This window comes from Dendrobates tinctorius, unplaced genomic scaffold (assembly GCF_039654945.1).
Source record: "Dendrobates tinctorius isolate UK_male_01 unplaced genomic scaffold, ASM3965494v1 ptg000037l, whole genome shotgun sequence".
Lineage (NCBI taxonomy): Eukaryota > Metazoa > Chordata > Amphibia > Anura > Dendrobatidae > Dendrobates > Dendrobates tinctorius.
Genome location: NW_027361705.1, coordinates 33,006,494 through 33,030,960, shown reverse-complemented (window position 1 = coordinate 33,030,960; position 24,467 = coordinate 33,006,494). Strand labels below are relative to the sequence as shown.

The 24,467-nt window shown below is 47.7% G+C and overlaps 1 protein-coding gene across 2 annotated transcripts in view; it reads left to right on the top strand.

The window, feature by feature from the left end:
* TH (tyrosine hydroxylase) overlaps positions 1-24,467 on the top strand; it is a 107,186-nt gene that overhangs the window by 49,066 nt on the left and 33,653 nt on the right. For both annotated transcript variants that reach the window (XM_073574054.1, XM_073574052.1), the window contains exons 5-7: positions 2,430-2,497; positions 7,681-7,731; positions 7,818-7,963. In XM_073574054.1, the coding sequence (XP_073430155.1) occupies positions 2,430-2,497; positions 7,681-7,731; positions 7,818-7,963 (265 nt within the window). The remainder of the gene's footprint in view (positions 1-2,429; positions 2,498-7,680; positions 7,732-7,817; positions 7,964-24,467) is intronic.

Sequence of the window (24,467 nt, the reverse complement as noted above, 5' to 3'; positions counted from 1 at the left end):
TATATGTGGTATATATGTAGTATGCATGTTGCATGCTTGTAGTGTATATGTGGTATATATGTATGTTGCATGCATGTAGTATATATGTGGTATATATGTAGTATGCATGTTGCATACATGTAGTATATATGTGGTATGTATGTTGCATGTAGTATATATGTTGTATATATGTATGTTGCATGCATGTGGTATATATGTAGTATGCATATAGTATATATTTGGTATATATGTAGTATGTATGTTGCATGCATGTAGTATATATGTAGTATATATGTAGTATGTATGTTGCATATAGTATATATGTTGTATATATGTATGTTGCATGCAAGTAGTATATATGTGGTATATATGTAGTATGCATGTTGCATGCATGTGGTATATATGTAGTATGTATGTTGCATGTAGTATATACACTCACTGGCCACTTTATTAGGTACACCTGTCCAACTGTGTGTTAAGACTTAATTTCTAATCAGCCAATCACATGGCGGCAACTCAGTGCATTTAGGCATGTAGACATGGTCAAGACAATCTCCTGCAGTTCAAACCGAGCATCAGTATGGGGAAGAAAGGTGATTTGAGTGCCTTTGAACGTGGCATGATTGTTGGTGCCAGAAGGGCTGGTCTGAGTATTTCAGAAACTGCTGATCTACTGGGATTTTCACGCACAACCATCTCTAGGGTTTACAGAGAATGGTCCGAAAAAGAAAAAAAATCCAGTGAGCGGCAGTTCTGTGGCCGGAAATGCCTTGTTGATGCCAGAGGTCAGAGGAGAATGGGCAGACTGGTTCGAGCTGATAGAAAGGCAACAGTGACTCAAATTGCCACCCGTTACAACCAAGGTAGGCAGAAGAGCATCTCTGAACGCACAGTGCGTCGAACTTTGAGGCAGATGGGCTACAGCAGCAGAAGACCACACCGGGTACCACTCCTCTCAGCTAAGAACAGGAAACAGAGGCTACAATTTGCACAAGCTCATCGAAATTGGACAGTAGAAGATTGGAAAAACGTTGCCTGGTCTGATGAGTCTCGATTTCTGCTGCGACATTCGGATGGTAGGGTCAGAATTTGGCGTAAACAACATGAAAGCATGGATCCATCCTGCCTTGTATCAACGGTTCAGGCTGGTGGTGGTGGTGTCATGGTGTGGGGAATTTTTTCTTGGCACTCTTTGGGCCCCTTGGTACCAATTGAGCATCGTTGCAACGCCACAGCCTACCTGAGTATTGTTGCTGACCATGTCCATCCCTTTATGACCACAATGTACCCAACATCTGATGGCTACTTTCAGCAGGATAATGCGCCATGTCATAAAGCTCGAATCATCTCAGATTGGTTTCTTGAACATGACAATGAGTTCACTGTACTCAAATGGCCTCCTCAGTCACCAGATCTCAATCCAATAGAGCATCTTTGGGATGAGGTGGAACGGGAGATTCGCATCAGGGATGTGCAGCCGACAAATCTGCGCCAACTGTGTGATGCCATCATGTCAATATGGTCCAAAATCTCTGAGGAATGCTTCCAGCACCTTGTTGAATCTCTGCCACGAAGAATTGAGGCAGTTCTGAAGGCAAAAGGGGGTCCAACCCGTTACTAGCATGGTGTACCTAATAAAGTGGCCAGTGAGTGTATGTAGTATATATGTATGTTGCATGCATGTGGTATATATGTAGTATGTATGTTGCATGCATGTAGTATATATGTAGTATGTATGTTGCATGCATGTAGTATGTATGTTGCATGTATGTAGCATGTATGTAGTATGTATATAGCATGTAGTATGTATGTAGTATGTATTTTTATTTATTTATTTTTTTTTTACATTCAACAGATTAGCCAGATGATGGGACTACTACTGTCCCATCATTGGCTAATGTGTCAATCACCGTCATGGTAGCAGGCATCGCCCGATGGGACTTGTAGCCCCATCGGACGATGCCTGCACAGCCCCCCGCAGCCTGCACAGACCCCCGTACAGTCGGCACAGACCCCCGGCAGGCCGGCACAGCCCCCCGGCAGGCCGGTACAGACCCCCGGCAGTCAGCACAGACCCCCAGGCAGTCGGCACAGACCCCCGGAAGGTTCGTACACCCCCCCGAGAGGCTGTACAAGGACAGAAAAGGGTTTTTCTTATTCCGATACCGGAAGTCCCATAGACTTGAATGGGACTTCCGGTATCGGAATCGGCGATACCCGATACTTTTTTCGTATCGGGCCGATATCATCCGATCCGATATTTTAGGGTATCGGATGGTATCGCTCAACACTAGTCAAGAGACATTCATTAATAAAAAATTAATATTACCTAATTTTTCTTCAAACTATTTAGAGAACTTAGTCAGCAGAGAGGCTGGGTCCACTACAAAATGTTTTTCCTTTGATCTTTTATTACCATTAATTATTGGTTCCTTGTCTCCCTTATTCAGGGTTTCTCTGACCAAGAGTATCGTAAAAGGAGGAAGATGATTGCTGACATTGCCTTCTCCTACAGGCAGTAAGATACTGAATGACAAATTTGATTAAGAATCACATACAGGACACATAGTATACAGTTAGGTCCAGAAATATTTGGTCAGGGACTGAATCATTATGATTTCAGCTCTGCAGGCCACTATTTTGGATTTAAAGTGAAACAACTGAAATACAATTGAAGTTTAGACTTGCAGGTTTAACTAATTGGGTTAAATAAAGATATCCTGTGAAATGTTTAGGAATTGCAACCATTTTTCTACAAAGCCTCCTCCTTTCAGGGTCTCAAAGGTAATTGGACAAATTAACTTTATCGTTAATATAATGCTCAGATTTAATACTTTGCAGACAACCCTTTGCAGACAATGACTGCCCTAAGTCTGGAAGCCAGGAAGGTCACCAAACGCTACGTTTCCTCCTTTCTGATGCTTGGCCAGTCTCTACTGCAGCTGACTTCAATTGCTGCTTGTTTGTGGATCTTTCTGTTGTAAGGGGGTGAAGAGAAGGAGGAACTTAAATGGGGTTACCTCTCCTGCTCGGTGTCTGGAACCACTTGGCCAGGCAGCAGCATTTCCTGGGGGAAGGTTATCGGACCTGGACCGACCTTTCCATGTGGCAGCAGGGGGCGGTGACCTGTTAGAAGGGGCTGCGCGCAGGAAGCAGAGCAGAGTCAGGATGGTAAATTTCAGGGAGCAGGAGACAGCACTGTCAGCTGCACCACATTCCCTGAGTGTGAGGGACCTCCGGCTGAGGACTGAGACAGACGGGCCGTATGCGGTGAGCGCCCTTTGTGTGAACGTGGACCCACCACCCTCCATGACCCGAGGAGACTCCCCTGACAGGTCAGAGACAGTTGCTAGTGTGTGCAGGCTCAGCGTACGCAGTGACAGACCTGAGCCCCTGAGAGTAGCTGGACTGGCCGAGGAGCATGGCATCATTCCTACGGTGACACGTTCTGAGTGTAAACTTGTGACTAAGAGTGGTGAGAGCAGGACCCCCTCACACCACCCAGCATCCTGTTTTCCCTGGAGGCTATTTCTTCATCATGTACAGAGACTTGAGAGTCTGCACGTGCTGCCGTTGACGGTGCCAACGTTGGAGAATTAGACCCTTCAATCAAGCTTTCTACAGACTGATGTTTGTTCCTGCCTTTGTTTATTTCCTTAACTACCGTATTACCTGTATTACTTGTTGCAATTATCCCCCTTGTTGCCCCTCCCTGCATGGAGTGACTATCCCTGTAAATAAACCTTTAACTCTTGGTCTGTCTCAGATCCGTGGCGACATCCTCCTAACCTGCAGGTTACTACACTGTCTTAAGTTTTGTCTTAAGCAAGTGAAATACTGCTCAATGGAGTTGGATCTGGTCATTGACTTGGCCATCACAGAATATTAACATAGTAACATAGTAACATAGTTTTGAAGGCTGAAGGAAGACCTTATGTCTAGTTCAGCCTATTTTTAGTGCAGCTGTTCTGCTTTGTTGATCCTGGGGAACCCACAGAGTAGAAGCCAATTTTCTCCAAAGGGAAAAAAATTCCTTCCCCTAAGCTGGGTCAACCATCTACCTATAATCTGTTATTCGTAACCTTCTATACTGTTACTCACAAGAAAAGCATCCATTCCTTTCTTAAATTCATTCAGTGAGTTGGCCATCACCACTTCCTCAGGCAGAGAATTTCAGAGCGTCACTGCTCTTACCGTGAAGAACCCTCTTCAATGCTGGTGCAGAAATTGTCTTTCCTCCAAGCGAAGAGAATGCCCCCTTGTTCTTGTCACAGTCCTTGGTACAAACAGTTCATTGGAGAGATCTCTGTATTGCCCTCTGATATACTTGTACATATATATTAGGTCTTCCCTAAGTCTTCTCTTTTTTAGAGTAAATAGACCTAATTTTGATAACCTTTCTGGGTATTGTAGTGAACCAACTCCATTTATCATTTTAGTAGCCCGCCTTTGAACCCTTTCAAGTTCAGTAATGTCTTTCTTGAGCACCGGCATCCAAAATTTCACACAATACTCCAAGTGTGGTCTGACGAGTGATTTGTACAGAGGGAGAATTATGTTTTCATTTCGTGTCCCCAGACCTCTTCTCATGCATCCCATGACCCTATTTGCTTTGGTGGCAGCAGCCCGACACTGGGCAGTCCAATTTAGCTTCTTACTGACAAAGATGCCTAAGTCTTTTTCCATGTCTGATTTCCCCAGCAGTTTCCCATTTAGTAAGTAATTGTATCATCTGTTTCTCCTTCCCATGTGCATAAACTTACACTTATCTGTGTTAAACCTCATTTGCCATTTTTCAGCCCAATTCTCCAATTTACTCAAATCTGTCTGTAGTTGCAAACTGTCCTCCTTTGTGTTAACTACCTTACATAGTTTTGTATCATCTGCAAATACTGATATTTTACTGTGTAAGCCATCCACTAGATCATTAAGAAATATATTAAATAGTAGGGGGCCCAATAGAGAGCCCTGTGGTACCCCACTAGTAACCCTGGCCCAATCTGAGCATGCACCATCAATAACCACTCTTTGTTTTCTATCACCTACCCATCTACACACATTTTCCCCTAGCCCAAGCTTTCTCATCTTACTTACCAATCTTTTATGTGGGACAGTGTCAAATGCTTTAGAGAAGTCGAGATAAATGACATCCAATGATTCTCCTTGGTCCATTTGAGAGCTTACATCCTCATAGAGGCTGATCAGGTTAGTTTGACAGGAGCGAGCCTTCATATTCCACTTCTTTGCCTTAAACTCCTGTGTTGCTTCTCGCAGTATGTTTTGGGTCACTGTCCATCTGTACTGTGAATATCTGTCCAATGAGCCTTGCTGCATTTGGTTGAATCTGAGCAGTAAACATCACCCTGTACACTTCAGAATTCATCCGTCTGCTTCTGTCTTCAGTCACATCATCAAAAAACCCAAGTGACCCAGTGCCTTTGGAAGCCATGCATGCCCATGCCATCACGCTACCTCCAAAATTTTATAGAGGATGTGGTGTGCTTTGGATCATGAGCCTACTCCATACTTTCTTCTTTCCATCATTTTGGTACAGGTTGCTCTTAGTTTCATCTGTCCAAAGAATGCTTTTCCAGAACTGGTCTGTGGTCTTTAGATTTTTTTTTTTAGCAAAGTCTAATCTAGCCTTTCTATTTTTATGACTGATCAATGGTTTGCACTTTTTTGGTGAACCCTCTGTATTTTCTCTCATGAGTCTTCTCTTTTTGGTAGACTTAAGGCCCTTTTACATTTAGCGATGCACCAGCGATCCAACCAGCGATCCGACCCGGTCAGGATCGCTGGTGCATCGCTAAATGATCGCTAGTGAGCTTTCATACAGAAAGATCTCACGGCGATGCAGCAGCGACGCAGCGCACGATACTTACCATTCACACACAGCGATCCTGCGTCCTCCCGCCTGCCTCCACGCGTCGCTCGTCATCACAGCAGGAAGCCCAGCAGGAAGCGCCCGACGAGAAATGGAGCCGGACATTCTCGCGCGATCAGCGATGGACAGCTGGGGAGCCGGTCGTTGGTAAGTATCACACATAGCGATATCACTAGCAATATCGCTATAACGTCACAAAACCAGTGACGTTTTAGCGATATTGCTAGCGATATTGCTTAGTGTAAAACTCCCTTTAGATACCGAAATACCAACTTCCTGGAGAGTGTTCTTCACTTGGGTGGATGATGTGAAGGGTTTTTTCCTCAGCATTGAAAGGATTCTGCTATCATTCACCACTGTTGTCTTCCATGGACGTCCATGTCTTTTTCAGTTCCCAAACTCACTAGTGCATTCTTTTTTTTTTTTATTTGCAGAATGCGCCAAACTGTTGATTTGGCCACCTAACATTTCTGCCACTTCGCTGATGATTTTCTTCTTTATTTTCAAATTAATAATGGTCTGTTTCTCTTCCATTGAGATCTCCCGTTGACCGTATGTTGTGGGTTCACAACAACAGCTTCCAAATGCAAATACCACACCTGCAATAATCTTCAGACCTTTTACCTGCTTGATTGATGATAGATTAAGGAGGGAATAGCCCATGCACACCATTAAAGAGCTTTTGAGATAACTGTCCAATTACTTTTGCTCCCTTGAAAAAGAATCAGCTACATAGTAAAAAGCTGTAATTTCTAACCCCTTACTCCAATTAGGATGTGAATAGCCTTTAAAAAATCCTTAAGGTTCAAAGTACGGACTTTAAGCCCATATTGATTATAACTGTATCTTGAATATGTTTGGTAAACTACTAAAATGCTAAAACCTTTTGTCACTGTAGAAATATGTCTGGGCCGAACTGTATTATTTTTATTATTATTATCACTAGATATTTATTATTGCACCTATGTATGTATTATTATTAGCTGGTATAGCTACATAGATGTAAACACTTATTTAATCTAGATGAATCACTTTAGTAGAGATATGTGTCTTAAGGCCCCTTTACATTTAGCGATGCACCAGCGATCCCGACAATGATATGACCCGGTCAGGATCGCTGGTGCATCGCTAAATGGTCGCTAGTGAGCTGCCACACAGGCAGATCTCACAGCGATGTAGAAGCGATCTAGCGGTCGTTACTTACCTTTCAGACGCGGCGATCCTGACGTCCTCCCATCCGCGTTCACACGTCGCTCGTCAGCGCCAGCAGGAAACCCAGCAGGAAGCGCCCGATGAGAAATGGAGCTGCACGATCTTGCGCAATTAGCGATGGACAGCGGGGGAGCCGGTCGGAGGTAAGTATCACATGTAGCGATATCGCTAGCGATATTGCTGCTGCCTCACCAAATCGGTGATGCGTTAGCGATATTGTTAGCGATATCGCTATGTGTGAAACCCCCTTTAGCAAAAATATGTGGCTGATTTGCAGTTTGCACTGCAGCTGATGAGCACGTGGATTAGCGGTATTGTTATACAATCGGACTAATCTCTGCAAAATCTGCAGTAAATTAGTGTCATGCTTCCTATTTCCAGTCTTTTATTCTCTGTAGTGGTACTAAAATCCAAGATAAAAAGTTGAAATGCTTGTAAACAGAGGTGTGGAAATCTCATTTAGATGAATGGGTTTTGGATTTCACATGGTTTCCCCCAACCTCTTTGTACAACCCTGATATTACCTGTCTGTGAGTCAAGTCCTTACATTTACCTATGCTTTTCTGTAGATAGTTAACTATTGCTGTATTTTATCATTACAGCGGTGATCCAATACAACGAGTGGAGTACCTGCCGGAGGAGATTGCAACCTGGTAAGCGGCAAATACATTTTTAATTAATAATAATAATCATTGCTATGGAATAACTAATTATTAATATTTTTTACTAATATTTTCAGGAAGCAGGTCTACTCTACTCTGAAGAGTCTGTACCCAACACATGCATGTAAGGAGCACCTAGAGGCTTTTCATCTGCTGGAGACCCATTGTGGATACAGTGAGGATAATATACCGCAGCTACAGGATGTGTCCTGCTTTCTAAAAGGTGATGTAGATGGGAAACATGACTATCCATCCCTGCACATCTAAAACAGTAAAACAGGTAGACAGATCAATATGTGATAGATAGAGATATGTGAGTTCAGTGGCGTAACTAGAGTCAGATGAGCCCGTTGCAAAATTTAGACCTGGGCTCCCACCACCATGTTGGTCAAATGTATGGGCCTTTGCAGGGTTCTAGATCCTATAAAGACATATGTGTTCACCCTCCATTTAATAATGTCACCTTCCTGTAATAATGTCCCCCATCCTTGCCCCTTTCTGTAGTAATGTCCCCTGTCTTTGCCCCTATCTGTAATAATATCCCTCTTCCTGTAACTTTTCTGTAATAATGTCACTTGTCCTGGGCCCCATCCTGACATAAAGTCCTTCATCCTTTGCCCCATCTTGATACAATGTCCTCTGTCCTGTGCTTCTTCCAGTTGTAATGTCCTCTGTCCTGTGCTTCTTCCAGTTGTAATGTCCCCTGTCCTGTGCTTCTTCCAGTTGTAATGTCCCCCATCCTGGCATAATGTCCCCCATCCTGGCCCCTTTCTATAACAATGTCCCCCATCCTAGTATAATGTCCCCCAGCCTGTGCCCATTCCTGTTGTTATGTCTACATCTAAGGCCCCATACTGGTATAAAGCCCTCTCATCCTGGACTCCTTCCTTGCATAATCACCCATCTTAACTCCTTTGTATAACAATGTCCCCCTGTTAGGGATGTCTGAACGCACTAATAAATAAATAATAAGTGGGTTCACCACCCGGGGTCCACCTTGCAGTAGGTGTTACACCACTGCTAGATAATGGCAGACGCACAATATGGCGGTATATCGCACACGGGTTGAACATCAGCCAGTGTGCTTTGAGTGTACTCTGTTATCACCACAGAGACGCTTAGAACCTAAATGTAAATGCTGAGCCTGTTGACCTCACAGGTTTCAGCGGTGTGCACACACGGTATACGGTCACAGGACTAGGCCCAAGACTCAGGGTCAGTGTCCGTCTAGACCTACCGTGCTACCGCAGATGCCAACAAGTGCTGCTGACTGCAGCGCGGCAACCGACCCTGCCGCCACACGACAATGCCCAAGAGGAGGTGCACTATCGGACGCTGGTGCTGTAAGATGTGAACTGTAGCCTGTAGCGCGCCACTGACTGGTGCTGACTCTATGACTAAAGCCCCGTTACACATAGCGATATCACTAGCAATATCGCTGTAACATCACCGATTTTGTGACGTAGCAGCGATATTGCTAGCAATATCGCTATGTCTGATACTTACCTCCGACCGGCTCCCCCGCTGCTCATCGCTGATCGTGCGAGAAGGTCTTGGATCATTTCTCGTCGGGCGCTTCCTGCTGGGCTTCCTATGGCGCCGACGAGCGACGCGTGGAGGCAGGCGGAGGACATCTGGATCGCCGCGTCTGACAGGTAAGTAGCGACCCCCGACCCCTGCTATGTTGCTGGTGAGATCTGCCTGTGTGGCAGCTCACTAGCGACCACTTAGCGATGCACCAGCGATCCATATCGTTGTCGGGATTGCTGTTGCATCACTAAGTGTAACGGTACCCTAAGTCCCTATCCACACAGGTAATATCAGAGGGAGGGGATCTTAATGAGTCATTCGCAGGCACATGTATTCATCATCATTCACACAGATAGCAATAAGAGTCTATACTAGCGCATGGCCGAGCGACCATGCGGGCCTTTTATAGCCGTGCGCCTCCGGGACCTTCCAGATCTCTGAGATGGACCAATCAGATCAGGAGAAGGGCCTGAGCACGTGACTCCCGATCTCCACTGGGAGATCGTCTCGTGAGCATGCCCAGTAGCGCGGTGAGAGGACTTAGCCTCTGGAGTGGCTTGCTGCAGAGCAGGCTGCGCTACTATTGCTGGTCCAGAGGTGGCAGCAACAACCAGACCCAGAGAACTGGTCTGAGCAGGGCGTCTGGATCGCCGAGATTGCTGTGCAGGTCCCTGAGAGGTCGGAGGGGAATGGGAGAACGCTGGCTGCGTGGCTCTGGATTCCTGCTGTGCAACTGCAGGAACCCGACGCCTAACATTACCCCCCCTCCTAGGGCCCCCCCTCTGAGCCTCGCTACGCTCAAAGGCCACGATCAGGAGCGGAGCGTGGATGTTCTCCACTGGCTCCCAGGTCCGGGCCTCTGGACCATGACCCTTCCAGTCCACCAAATAAAATTTTTTGCCACGCACAATCCTGCGTCCCACAATGGCGTTAACCTCAAACTCATCCGAAGACAAGTCTGATGAGCCGGCAGATGACTCGGAGAACCGGGCCATGTGAACAGGTTTGAGAAGGGACACGTGGAAGATGTCAGAGATGGCCAAATGTGGTGGAAGAGCCAGTAGACCACCAAGCTGATTCGCTTGAGAACCTTAAAAGGTCCGATGTATCGCGGCGCGAACTTGGTAGACTCGGCCGGCACTTGATATTTCGAGCAGAGAGCCACACCAAGTCGCCGGGGGAAAAGGTTGGAGCAGGACGCCAATGTGTGTCGGCGGACGCCCTCATTCTTTCTTTAGAGGCTCGAATAGCATCCTGGGTGCGATCCCAAATGTCGTGAGCCTCCATTGCCCAGTCTGCCACCCTGGAATCAGTGGAGGACACTTGCATCGGGACAGGGACGCATGGATGCTGGCTGTAATTAAGAAGGAACGGCGTCTGACCAGTGGAATCAGCCACTGCATTATTCAGGGCAAATTCAGCCCATGGTAGCAAGGATGCCCAGTCATCCTGCCTGGCAGAGACAAAATGCCGCAGGTACGTGACCAAGGTTTGGTTGGCTCTCTCAACCAACCCGTTTGTCTTGGGGTGATAAGCCGAGGACAGGTTTAGCTCAATGCTGAGTAGGCTGCAGAGCTCCCTCCAAAACCGGGACGCAAATTGGGGACCTCGGTCACTGACAATTTTGTCCGGCATGCCATGCAAATGGAATACATGTTTTATGAACAGTGTGGCAAGACCACGAGTGGAAGGCAACCGCGCGAGTGGCACCAGATGCACCATTTTAGAAAAATGGTCAGTGACTACCCAGATGACCGTACTGCCACCAGACTTGGGCAGGCCAACCACAAAATCCATGCCAACCATTTCCCAAGGTCTGTCTGCCACCGGCAGAGGATACAATAACCCAGCCGGCCTCTGTATAGATGACCTATTCCACGCACATGAGACGCATGCCTGTATGTATTCCTTCGTGTCTCGAGCCATGTGCGCCATCAATAAGACCTTGCCAGGAGTTCTGTGGTCCACTAATTGCCGAAGTGACCACCCACTCTGGACGCATGTGCCCACGCGAGAATCTCCGGCCATAGCTGAGGAGGGACAAAGGTCTTGCCCGGCGGCACTGACTCGAGAGCAACTGGAGCCACGGTCCTAAAACTCTCAGTAGGGAGAATTAGCCGAGGCTCAGCCTCCTCTTCCTCCGCTGAAACCACCGAGTGCGAGAGAGCATCCGCACGGACGTTCATCTCTCCAGAGAGATAGTGCAAGGTGAAGCGGGAGAAGAAGAGCGACCACCTAGCTTGACGAGAGTTCAAGCGCTGGGCCGTTTGTAAATAGACCAGATTTTTATGGTCCGTATACACCTGGAAGGGAAACCGGGCTCCCTCCAGGAGATGTCTCCACTCAGAAAAGGCCAACTTCATTGCCAGCAGCTCCCTGTCCCCGATGGAGTAGTTCTTCTCCGCCGGTGTGAAGGTCTTAGAGAAGAAGAAGCAGGGATGCTTCCGACCTTGAGCATCCTTTTGGAAAGGGACTGCTCCTGCACCGACGGAAGAAGCATCTACCTCTAGGATAAAAGGTTTATCCACATCAGGACGGTGTAAGATGGGAGCGCCAGCAAAATGAGATTTTAGAGACGAGAAGGCCTTGGACACTTGTTCAGACCAAGCCTTAGGATTAGATCCTTTCTTTGTGAGAGCAACCAGAGGAGCTACTAGTGTGGAGAAGTGGGGGATGAACTGGTGATAATAGTTGACGAACCCCAAAAAGCGCTGCACTGCTTTGAGTGAATGTGGTTCCTGCCAGTCCATTACCGCTTGCAGTTTCGCTGGATCCATAGCCAACCCCTGGGCCGAGATGATATAGCCCAGAAACGGCAAGGACTCCTGCTCAAACTGGCACTTCTCCAGCTTGGTGAAAAGAGGGTTCGCCCGCAGATGGTCGAAGACCCTGCAGACGTCTCTCCGGTGGGAGGTCAAATCTGGCGAAAAGATGAGGATGTCATCCAGACAGACCACCACCGAAGTAGAGAGCATATCTCAGAAGATGTTGTTAACAAAATCTTGGAAGACAGCTGGCGCATTACAGAGGCCGAAGGGCATGACCAGATATTCATAATGGCCGTCCCTGGTGTTAAATGCTGTCTTCCACTCGTCTCCTTCGTGAATGCGGATCAGGTTGTATGCCCCCAGTAGATCTAATTTTGTAAAGATCCGGGCCCCTCGCAACCTGTCAAATAACTCAGAGATCAACAGAAGAGGGTACTTATTTTTAACCATTATGGCGTTGAGACCTCTGTAATCAATGCAGGGACGTAACTCTCCACTCTTCTTCTGCACGAAGAAGAACCCTGCACCAGCCGATGACACCGACTTTCTGATAAAACCTCTTGCCAGGTTCTCCCGGATATATTGAGACATAGCATCCGTCTCGGGGAGTGATAGCGATACACGCAGCCTCTAGGAGGTTCCGTGCCTGGCAACAGATCTATCGGACAATCGTAAGGATGGTGCGGCGGAAGCGTCTCCGCAGATTTTTTAGAGAAGACGTCCGCGTACTGATGGTACGGTTTGGGAAGCGCAGAGAGATCCGCGGGTACTTCAGTGGAAGCTACCTGAACACTGCCCCTCAGGCACCTTCCTTTACAGTCCTTGCTCCAACCCAGTATATTCCCTAAAGCCCAATCAATATGAGGGTAATGGCAACGGAGCCAGGGAACTCCGAGAAGCACCTGGTCGATGCCATCAGGCAAAATGAACAAGGACAAAATCTCACGGTGGGACAGTGAGATTGAGAGACCGAGTGGTGCTGTCTGGTGGGTCATGTGAGATGGTAAAGGTGCACCATTAACCACCCTGATGGTCAGGGGTTGGGGCAGTAACACCAGAGGAATAGCGTGCTTTAGGGCGAAGGTCGAGGACATAAATTCCCTTCTGCCCCAGAATCCACCGACCTCTACCTCCCAGGTGGAAGCTCCGCTATCTAAGGTGCCTCGGAATACCGGTTTGGGAGAAAAGGGTTTCATATCAGTTAGACCACCATGTACGACCACTGGACGTGAACGTTTTTTCGACCGCAGAGGACACGTGCTAGCTGAGTGACCAAACTGCCGACACTGGTAAATAACGTGTGGAGCTTCGCACTGGACGTGGCTTGGGGCCGGCGCGAGACACCTCCATAGGTTCAGAGGGTGTAAGCTCCTGAGCGGGAAATCTTAGTGGCTCACAGAAGGTGGGAGCCAAGTTAACCCTTTGTCTCGATTGCACAGGTTCCAGCCCGTGCTCCGTAAACCGGAGATCAATGCGGGTGGAGATGGCAATCAATTCCTCCAGACTTGTGGGGACCTCTCTGGTTGCTAGAGCATCTTTGACATGCTCCGCTAACCCTCTCCAAAACACAGGGACAAGTGCTTTATCAGGCCACTCCAGTTCGGAAGCCAATGTCCGGAATCGGACGGCATAATGGCTGACCAAGAGAGACTCCTGTGTTAGGGCCAATAATTGGAGAGAGGTGTCGTGCGTGATCCGTGGTCCCAAAAAGACCGGCTTCAGGGCCGTGAGGAGCTGAGCAGCGCCCTGAACCATGGGGTCATCACGCTCCCACAATGGCATAGCCCACTCTAACGCCCTGCCTGATAGGAGAGAAACAATAAACTCCACCTTAGCCCACTCTGTAGGAAATTGCATGGCCAGTAACTCAAGCTGGATAGAGCACTGACTCATGAAACCCCTGCAAGCCGTGCTGTCACTGGAAAACTTATCGGGCAACGGGAGGCGGGTTATTGTCGGCATAGGCATGGGTGTTGACATGCGTGAGACAGCCTCTGCGACTGCCTGAAAAGCGGCCACTGTAGCATTCGCAGCTGAGGTGGAGCTCTCAATAGCTGCCAACCTGCTCTCCTGCTGCCAAATGTACCGCTGTAGCTGCTGCAGGTCCGCCATTACTAGCCAAACCATGGAGCTAGTATAATGTTAGGGACGGCGGAACGCACTAATAAATAAATAATAATAAGTGCGTTCGCCACCCGGGGTCCTCCGTGCAGTAGGTGTTACACCGCTGCTAGATAATGGCAGACGCACAATATGGCGGTATATCACACACGGGTTGAACGTCACCCAGTGTGCATTGAGCTTACTCTGTTATCACCACAGAGACGCTTAGAACCTAAATGTAAATGCTGAGCCTGATGACCTCACAGGTTTCAGCGGTGTGCACACATGGTATACGGTCACAGGTCTAGGCCCAAGACTCAGGGTCAATGTCTGTCTAGACCTACCGTACGTGCGGCGTCACTACCACGGACTCCAACAAGTTCTGCTGACTGCAGAGCGGCGACCGACCCAGCCGCCACACGACAATGCCAAAGAGGAGGCGCACTGTCGGACGCTAGTGCTGTAAGATGTGAACAGTGGCCTGTAGCTCGCCACTGACTGGCGCTGACTCTATAACTAAGTGCCTATCCACACATGTAATATCAGAGGGAGGGGATCTTAATGAGTCATTCGCAGGCACATGCATTAATCATCATTCACACAGATAGCAATAAGAGTCTATACTAGCGCATGGCCGATCGGCCATGCGGGCCTTTTATAGCGTTGCGCTTCTGGGACCTTCCAGATCTCTGAGATGGACCAATCAGATAAGGAGAAGGACCTGACTCCCGATCTCCACTGGGAGATCGTCTCGTGAGCATGCCCAGTAGCGCGGTGAGAGGACTTAGCCTCTGGAGTGGCTTGCTGCAGAGCAGGCTGCGCTACTATTGCTGGTCCAGAGGTGGCAGCAACAACCAGACCCAGAGAACTGGTCTGAGCAGGGTGTCTGGATTGCCGAGATTGCTGTGCAAGTCCCTGAGAGGCTGGAGGGGAATGGGAGAACGCTGGCTGCGTGGCTCTGGATTCCTGATGTGCAGCTGCAGGAACCTGACGCCTAACACCCCCATCCTAGTATAATGATCTCATTCCTGGTGTAATGTTGTACGTCTAAGGCCCCATACTGGTTTAAAGCCCCTCATCCTGGACCCCTTCCTTGAATAATGTCCTCCATCCTGGCCCTCTTCCTGGTATAGTGTCCTTTCTTCTGTTTTCTACAACACATTAATAAAAAAAAACAATTATTTTGCCTTCCTCCATTTCCATGACAGGCAGTGTCTTCTTCTGTTGCCTGAAGCTGACTTAGCTGTGGCAGTCATGGACAGCGCATGACGTCATCACCATGCACCATTCGTGATGGGCACACTAACATCACTGCTGGCCTATGATTGGTCAGTGGCATGTATTGCAGTGCAGGGAGCCTGTGAGTCTCTTCGCTGCAATACACTTCAGAGGATGCAAATCCCACGTTTAGGTTTGCTGTGCTACAGTATGTTACACATTGAGTGTCAGGATACAGTTCGGTACATGTGTAGACGAGAACTTTCTACCAGTACTTTTAGCAATGTCAAAATTGTGCTCACCTGGACAACTGAAAAAACAATCATCTATGATCACAATGTGCCTCACACATAACACAAATGAGTGTACATTGGAGAGTGAGCTTTTTCTTATTTGGTATTGACCATTGCTAGTGTTGAGCGATACCACCCGATACTGAAAAATATCGGATCGGAATGGATCGGCCGATCTAAAAAAAAGTATCGGGTATCGCCGATTCCGATCCCGGAAGTCCCATTCAAGTCAATTGAACAGAAATATCGGAATTAAAAAAAACCCTTTCTTTCCCTGTCGGTTAATTCTACATGAAGAAAAACAACTAATAATAATGTAGACTGTATTGTGGGAGGTGTAGGAGACATTAAAGCCATAGAGGTTTAGCCCAATCAAATGGAATAGCAGGAATTTTTTTTTTTTTTTAAAGACGTTCGTAGTTACAAAGATATTGACTATGTTAAAGTCTTTAATTTTTTGTCAGATATGTATGTTTCACTACTTCCATGCTCTTCACCTTCTTTTTTACTTCTCCCACACTTTCTCCTTCATCATCTTCAACAGCAGCAGTATCTTCTTCTTCTTCTATTCTTCTTCATATTCTTCTTCTTCATCTTCTTCCTATTCTTCTTCATCATATTCTTATTTGTGTCAGGCATTCCTGTAGTTGTTATCTATAAAAGTTTGAAGATTACACCTTCCGTTCAGCCTGTCACAAAAGATTTACAACAGGATTTGTCCGCGTTCAGTTTGGCCTTCAGCAGCAGGCCTTTTCCAGGGGCACCACGAGGAGGAACGGACTCACCCCCATACACTGCTTAGTCTTCTTCTGCTTATAAATTTGATAATCTCATTTGCTCAGATTTTTAGTCTTATGCTTAATGTTCTTCTGCTTTTGGTTTTTATGCTTCTTGGTCTTCTGTCTCTTGTTGTTCTGCATCTTGGTGGTTGTCTTCCTGTTCCTTGTCCTCTTGGTCATCTTCTTCAGGGTCATCTTTTAGGTATTCTTCTGTGTGGTCTTCAGGGTCGTCGTCTTCAGGGTCATTGTCAGGGAGATCCAGAGTGAGAATCAAAAACCATTTCCACAAGCTTAAACTTTGAAAAGTAGCAGAAGTTATAAGAAGGCTGAGGAACTGGCAAGAACCAGCTGATGGTACTGGATCCCGGAGGGGCAGCAGAATGAACAAGAGCCAATGGCACAACCGTGGACCAGCTGACGGTGCTGGAACACAGTTACTAAGCAGGAGGTACCTGTGCTCCAAAGCACTACCAAGGACCAGCAGACGTTGTTGGAACTCGGATACCGACAAGGAGGCACCTAGGCCAAAGGCTCTGCCGGGAACCAGCTGACGTTGCTGGAACCCGGATGGGTAGCAGAAGGTACCCATGATTAACAAAGTGTTGCGTCCTCGAGCAGGCCGCAGTTACCGAAACCCACAGTCCTACAGGGGGTGCTTTTCCTATTGGCACTATGGAACCAGCCTTTGTTACCAGAACCCGCAGTCCACATAGGAAGCACTGAAACTGCAGGCACCATAGACTCGGCTAACCCGACCGCAACACGACAGGACAACGTATAAGTGGCAAAGTGACGTTGATACTACCCGGAAACAGCAGGCGTGCTGTAACCAGGCTGGGCAGGAGGGAGTACCCGTGCCAAAGACACTGCCGAGAACCAGCTGACGGTGCTGGAACCCAGAGGGGCAGCAGAATGAACAAGAGCCAATGGCACAACCGTGGACCAGCTGACGGTGCTGGAACACGGTCACTAAGCAGGAGGTACCTGTGCTCCAAAGCACTACCAAGGATCAGCAGACGTTGCTTGAACTCGGATACTGACAAGGAGGCACCTCAGCCAAAGGCACTGCTGAGAACCAGCTGACGGTGCTGGAACCCAGATGGGTAGCAGAAGGTACCCATGAAAAACAAAGTTGCAAGGCCGCGAGCCGGTCGCAGTTACCGAAACCCACAGTCCTACAGGGGGTGCTTGTCCTATTGGCACTATGGAACCAGCCTTTTTTACCAGAACCCGCAGCCCACATAGGAAGCACTGAAACTGCAGGCACCATAGACTCGGCTAACCCGACCGCAACACGACAGGACAACGTATCAGTGGCAAAGTGACGTTGACACTACACGGAAACAGCAGGCGTGCTGTAACCAGGCTGGGCAGGAGGGAGTACCCGTGCCAAAGACACTGCCGAGAACCAGCTGACGGTGCTGGAACCCGGAGGAGCAGCAAAAGGAACAAGAGCCAATGGCACAACCGTGGACCAGCTGACGTTGCTTGAACTCAGATACCGACAAGGAGGCACCTCAGCCAAAGGCTCTGCCGAGAAACAGCTGACGGTGCTGGAAGCCGGCTGGGCAGGAGGGAGTACCCGTGGCAAACACACTTCTGAGCAGCAACATGCGATGTTGAAGCCCAGGGGTCAATCATGCAGCAGGCTGAGGCCAACTTGGAGCGAGTTTTATATTGGTTGTACACAACTACTGATTGTAACCGTGCTCCACTTTGGCCTCTGGCTCTACTGTCTCTAGTATTTTCCCTGGCCTCCAACCACACCAGTTGCTGCTCTGCAGTGTTGTCTGCACAATCCACACTTGTTCCTGAGTTACTGGGGCTCAGTCACGTCAGTTGATCCCCTGATGTGTGTCCGGCAAGGTGTCCTGCTCTGTCCACATTCCCACAACTATTAATGGGAATGGGGACAGAGCAGGAGACATTGCCAGACACATATCAGGGGATCAACTGACGTGACTGAGCCCCAGTAACACAGGAACAAGTGTGGATTGTGCAGACGGCACATCAGAGCAGCGACTGGCGGGGTTGGAGGCCAGGGGAAATACTAGAGACAGTACAGCCAGAGGCCTAAGTGGACCAAGGTTAAAAGTCAATAGTAGTGTGATGTTGGAGGCAGCAGTAGACTTTGCCATCTGCACAGCAGGGGAACAGCTGGCGTTACTGAACCCCACAGACACAGGAGCGAGTGTTTCTATCTGTGCGGACGGCACTTCCAAGCTACAACTGGTTGTGTTGAAGCCCAGGATCAATGCTCCGAGCAGGCTGAGGCCTACTTGGAGCAAGTGGAAAATAACATGTAGTGTGATGTTGGAGGCAGCAGGAGACTTTGCCATCTGCACAGCACGGGAACAGCTGGCATTACTGAACCCCACTAACACAGGAGCTAGTGTGTGTTTCTCTGTGAAGACGGCACTTCTGAACACCAACTGGCATTGTTGGAGACCAGGAAGAGGCATGGAGCAGGCTGAGGCCTGATAGGGTTGGCATGTGGAGGCAGCAGGAGACTTTGCCATCTACACAGCAGGGGAACAGCTGGCATTACTGAACCCCACAGACACAGTAGCGAGTGTGTTTTTCTCTGTGAAGACGGCACTTCTGAACACCAACTGGTGATGTTGGAGCCCAGGATGAGGCATGGAGCAGGCTGAGGCCTGATGGTGTTGGCATGTGGAGGCAGCAGGAGACTTTGCCGTCTACACAGCAGGGGAACAGCTGGCAATACTGAACCCCACTAAAACAGGAGCTAGTGTGTGTTTCTCTGCGAAGACGGCACTTCTGAACACCAACTGACGTTGTTGGAGCCCAGGATGAGGCATGGAGCAGGCTGAGGCCAACTTGCAGCACGTTTTATAGAGGTAGTAGACTACTACTGATTGTAACCATGCTCCACTATGGCCTCCGGCTCCACTGTCTCTAGTATTTCCCCTGGCCTCCAACCCTGCCAGTGACAGCTCTGAAGTGGCGTCAGCACAATCCACACTTGTTCCTGTGTTACTTGGGCTCAGTCCTGTCAGTTGATCCCCTGATGTGTGTCCGGCAAGGTCTCCTGCTCTGTCCTCATTCACACTACTAGTAATGGGAATGTGGACAGAGCAGGAGACCTTGCTGGACACACATCAGGGGATCAACTGACGTGACTGAGGCCAAGTAATGTTTTATGTTTGCCTCCACATGTTTTCTGCAGGGCAGGGACGGCTCGCCTGCTGAAATAAAAGTGGCTGGGCACGGTGTATTGTGGGACTGCCAATGCCATGAAGTCCCGGAAGGTGTCAGTCTCCACCTGCCTGAATGACAGCATTTCAAGGGCCAGTAGTTTGGCAATGCCAGCATTCAGAGCCTGTGCTCGGGGATGGTTTGTCGAGTATGGCCGCCTTTTCTCCCATGCCTGTGCTATCGATGGCTGCCGAGTGGCCTGGGAGTGTGAGGATGACTTGGAACGTGGTGCTGTGGGTGGAATGTCACAGGGTCTCCGGACAACATTGCCAGAGGTTCTTCCTTGGCGATCCTGTGAGGAAGCCGAACCAGCTGTGTGAGAGCTGGAGGAAGAGGCTCCAACACGAGCTGAAGAGGTGGTAGGTGGTGCTGTACGTTGGCCTACGTCTTCAGTGTGTCTGTGTAACTCCACCTCATGCTTGGTCTGCACATGTTTCCACATATTAGTGGTATTGAGGTTGCTGACATTTTTCCCTCTTTTGACTCTCTGATGACACAGATTGCATTTGACAAAGCAAATGTCATCTGAAACTGTGTCAAAAAAGGACCACGCACTGCAAGTCTTGGGAGCGCCCGTTTTGCCTTTTGAAAGTGGAATGCTCCTAACGGTTGCCGAAGTGGAGGCTACAGGCAACCAAGTCTGCCCCCTCCCTCTCCCTCCAGTTTTGGCCGTTCGGGGAATCTCTTCCTCAGAGCTGCTCCCACCACCTTCCTGTTCCTCACGCCATGATGGGTCAAGGACCTCATCATCTACACTCCCCTCTTCAAACACCTGCTTCTCCTGGGTTGTCTCGCCAGCACCGTACGCACCAGAAAGTGGTAACTGAGTCTCGTCATCATCTGATGCGTACTGAGGTGTGCTGACCATAGGCACTGGCCCACCCGCATCTTCAGATTCAGAGGGACAAAGAAGTTGCGCATCACTGCATTCTTCTTCACATTCTGGAATGCTGCTTGGCTGGCCCCCTCTTTCCAAACCATTAGATTCCCAGAACAGAAGTAGAGACTGTGATGGCTCCTGTCCAGGGCTCTCTGACTGCCTGGGCACTTTGGCAGGTGGTGAAGAGACAGATGGTTGCTCTTCAGTGCTCTGGCCCTGAGAGGATGTGGAAGTAATATGCGTTAGCTGCCATCCATCCGACAACGGCTTCAATTTGTTCCTCCCGCAGCAGTGGGGTACGGTGAGGTCCTACAAAGCTGCGCATAATGGACTGTTGCCTGCTAAAACTGGGGGATGCTGACTCACTGGTGCCAACAGCAGGCACAGAATCCCCACGTCCTCTCCCTGCAGAATCCCCACGTCCTCTCCCTGCAGAATCCCCATGCCCACGGCCACGTGCCTTACTCCCTGCCTTCTTCATCTTGATAGACTGAGAAAGATAGGCAGAAAAGTACAAAGGGGGACCTTAGTGTGCTTATTCCTGAACAGCTGGTTACAGGTATAAGAAACACAAATTTTATGAAGTGCGTGTGTCGACTACACTTTAATGGGAGCTAATGTGGCCTATACAACTTTCAAATGTAGTGTTTGGTGAACTTTGTTGTTTTTTTGGGGGGCAAAAAAAGCTAAAAGGATGTGACCAAAGATTGGAAAGTCAGAGTATCACCAACTTTCTGGAGCGATTACAATGCAGGCAGGTAACCTACAATGCAAAAGATGAGGCTCCAAAAAAATTGGGTAATACTAATCTGGCTGCAGCTGAAGGGCACAAGCCAGAAAAAAGGCTCCTCTATCTACTCCTATATAGTGTTTGCAACCAACCAATGTAGATGGATATGGATGGATGCACACTAATAGGAGAAAAAATGAGCTGCAATAAAAGAAAAATGTGTGAGGCAGTAACACGCTGAGCGGCCTACAACCAGACGTAGCTGCAGGACACACTACTCAGCGTGAGCTGCACTCACACAGTCAGAGACCTCTCAGACAGCCATGAACAGTGCAGCTAAGTGGGCACTAGCACTGAAAGGCTGCAGAAAGGCTCCGCTGTCTACTACTAGTGTTTGCAACCAACGTATATGGATACGGATGGAAGTACACTAGATAGAATTTTTTAAAAATAAGCAGCTCAAAAAGAAAAATATGTATGAGGCAGCAGTGAGGCACGCTGGGCAGCCTACAACCAGACGTGGCTGCAGGACCCACTCCACAGCGTGAGCTGCACTCACACAGCCCTTGCAGACAGCTGTGAACACTGCTGCTAGGGAAAAGAAAGCTACAGTGGTGGTTTATGTAGCCTGGGTAAAGCACAATATTGTTTTGAGAATCGCTATTTCTAACTGTCCCTCACAGTCTTCAACAGCAGCCTGTCCCTAACTGAATTCACAGCACAGTGACCAGAAATGGCGGCGGCAGTGGCTTTTATAGTGCATCATGACATCATTTCAGCAGCCAATCACAGCCATGCCAATAGTTAACATGCCTACATGCCTAACAGGATGTGCCCACACTTCTGAGGATTCCCATTGGCTGAATCAAAGCGAGCGGGCTGATAGCATTATGGGAACTTCCGATTTCGGTATCCGATTTGAAAAAAGTATCGGAAGTCAGTATCGGAATTCCGATACAGCAAATATCGGCCGATACCCGATACTTGCGGTATCGGAAAGCTCAACACTAACCATTGCACATTTTGTTTGAGTATCTTTCATTATTCTTTTCTGTATTTTGTGTAATAGGCCAGGGTCAGGCTTGCGAGAAACTCGCACAACTCTCGCATCTTAATACCTGGTACTGCCGCCGTTACTCAGGATCGGAGCGCTCAGCTGCATGGAAATACATGCAGTCGCACACTCCGGTCCCGAGTGCTGGCGGCAGTGCCGGGTGTTAAGATGCGAGAGTCGTGCGAGTTTCTCGCAAGTCTGACCCCGGCCATATAGAAACTATTTTGGACGAGACGATAATCTTCTGAATTTGCCCTTTTAACCCCTTCTCCTTTCTTTTTTTTTCATTTTTTCCTCTCCTTCTTCCAAGAGTCACTCATAAGTTATGACTTTTTTTAATTTTTACATCAATATAGCCACATGACGGCTTGTTTTTTGCACTCGACAACATACATATTACCATATAGTGTACAGGAAAATGTGAAAAAAATTGTTTTCATTTACCATGTTCGCTATATGGTAAATCTGACCTGACAATATGATTCTCCAGGTCATTACGAGTTCGCAGATTCCAAACATCTATAGGTTTTTTTCTTTTATTTAAGAGAGATGAAAAAAATAATTGGAAATGATACGAAAAAACATTTTTGCTTTCGTCACCATTTTCTGAGACCAGCAGCGTTTTAATTTTTTCGGGATCGGGGGATGGGTGAGGGCTTAGAATCATAGAATCATAGAATCGTAGAGTTGGAAGGGACCTCCTGGGCCATCTGGTCCAACCCCCTGCTCAAAGCAGGATTCGCTAAATCATCCCAGTCAGATGTCTGTCCTGCCTCTGTTTGAAGACTTCCATTGAAGGAGAACTCACCACTTCTCGTGGCAGCCTGTTCCACTCATTGATCACTCTAACTGTCGAAAAGTTTTTTCTAATATCTAATCTGTGTCTCCTCCCATTCAGTTTCATCCCATTGCTTCTAGTCTTTCCTTGTGTAAATGAGAATAAAGTTGATCCTTCTACAATGTGACAGCCCTTTAGATATTTGTAGACAGCTATTAAGTCTCATCTCAGTCTTCTCTTTTGCAAATTAAACATTTCCAAATCCTGCAACCTTTCCTCATAAGACAGGATTTGCAGACCGGTCACCATTCTGGTCGCTCTTTTCTGAACTTGCTCCAGTTTGTTGATGTCTTTTTTAAAATGTGGTGCCCAAAACTGGACACAATATTCCAGATGAGGTCTGACCAAAGAGGAGTAGAGGGAAATAATGACTTCACGTGATCTAGACTGTATGCTTCTGTTAATACATCCTAGAATTGCATTTGCCTTTTTTGCTGCTGCATCACACTGTTGACTCATATTCAGTCTGTGATCTATTAGTATACCCAAGTCTTTTTCACATGTGCTGTCACTTAGCCCTATTCCTCCCATTCTGTATATGTTTTTTTCATTTTTATTGCCCAGATGTAGTACTTTGCATTTCTCCCTGTTAAAAACCATTCTGTTAGTTGCTGCCCACTTCTCCAGTTTATTTAAATCTTTTTGAATCCTCTCTCTCTCTTCTCTAGTATTAGCTATCCTCCTAGCTTTGTGTCATCAGCAAATTTAATCAGTTTACCCTCAATTCCTTCATCTAAATCGTTGATAAAGATGTTGAACAATACAGGGCCCAGGACAGAGCCCTGTGGTACCCCACTTGAGACATTCTTCCAACTGGATGTGCAGCCATTTACGACCACTCTTTGGGTCCGATCACTAAGCCAGTTATGAATCCACCTAACAGTTGCCTTGTCTATTCCATACTTAGTCATTTTTTCAATAAGGATTGTATGAGATGCTTTGCCAAATGCTTTGCTGAAGTCAAGATATACTATATCTACAGCATTTCCTTGATCCACCCAATCAGTGATACCGTCATAGAAGGAAATTATTTTTTTGCTGATGCTTTTTACGGATGACAATTTGGGGTAGATACAATGTTTTCTCACCTCTTAGGCTACTTTCACACTTGCGTTTTTCTGCGCTGCGCGCGCAGTGCGAACGCGCAGAAAAACGCATCATGCGTTTTGTATGCGTTTTCTTCTTTTTTGCGCATTGTTCTTGCAAAAAAACGCATGCTTTTTTTGCACTGACGTGCGCATGACTATGCGCACGTCAGCGCTCCCATAGCCTATAATGTGTGTTAGGGTGAATTTTGTGCGCATTGCGTGCGCAT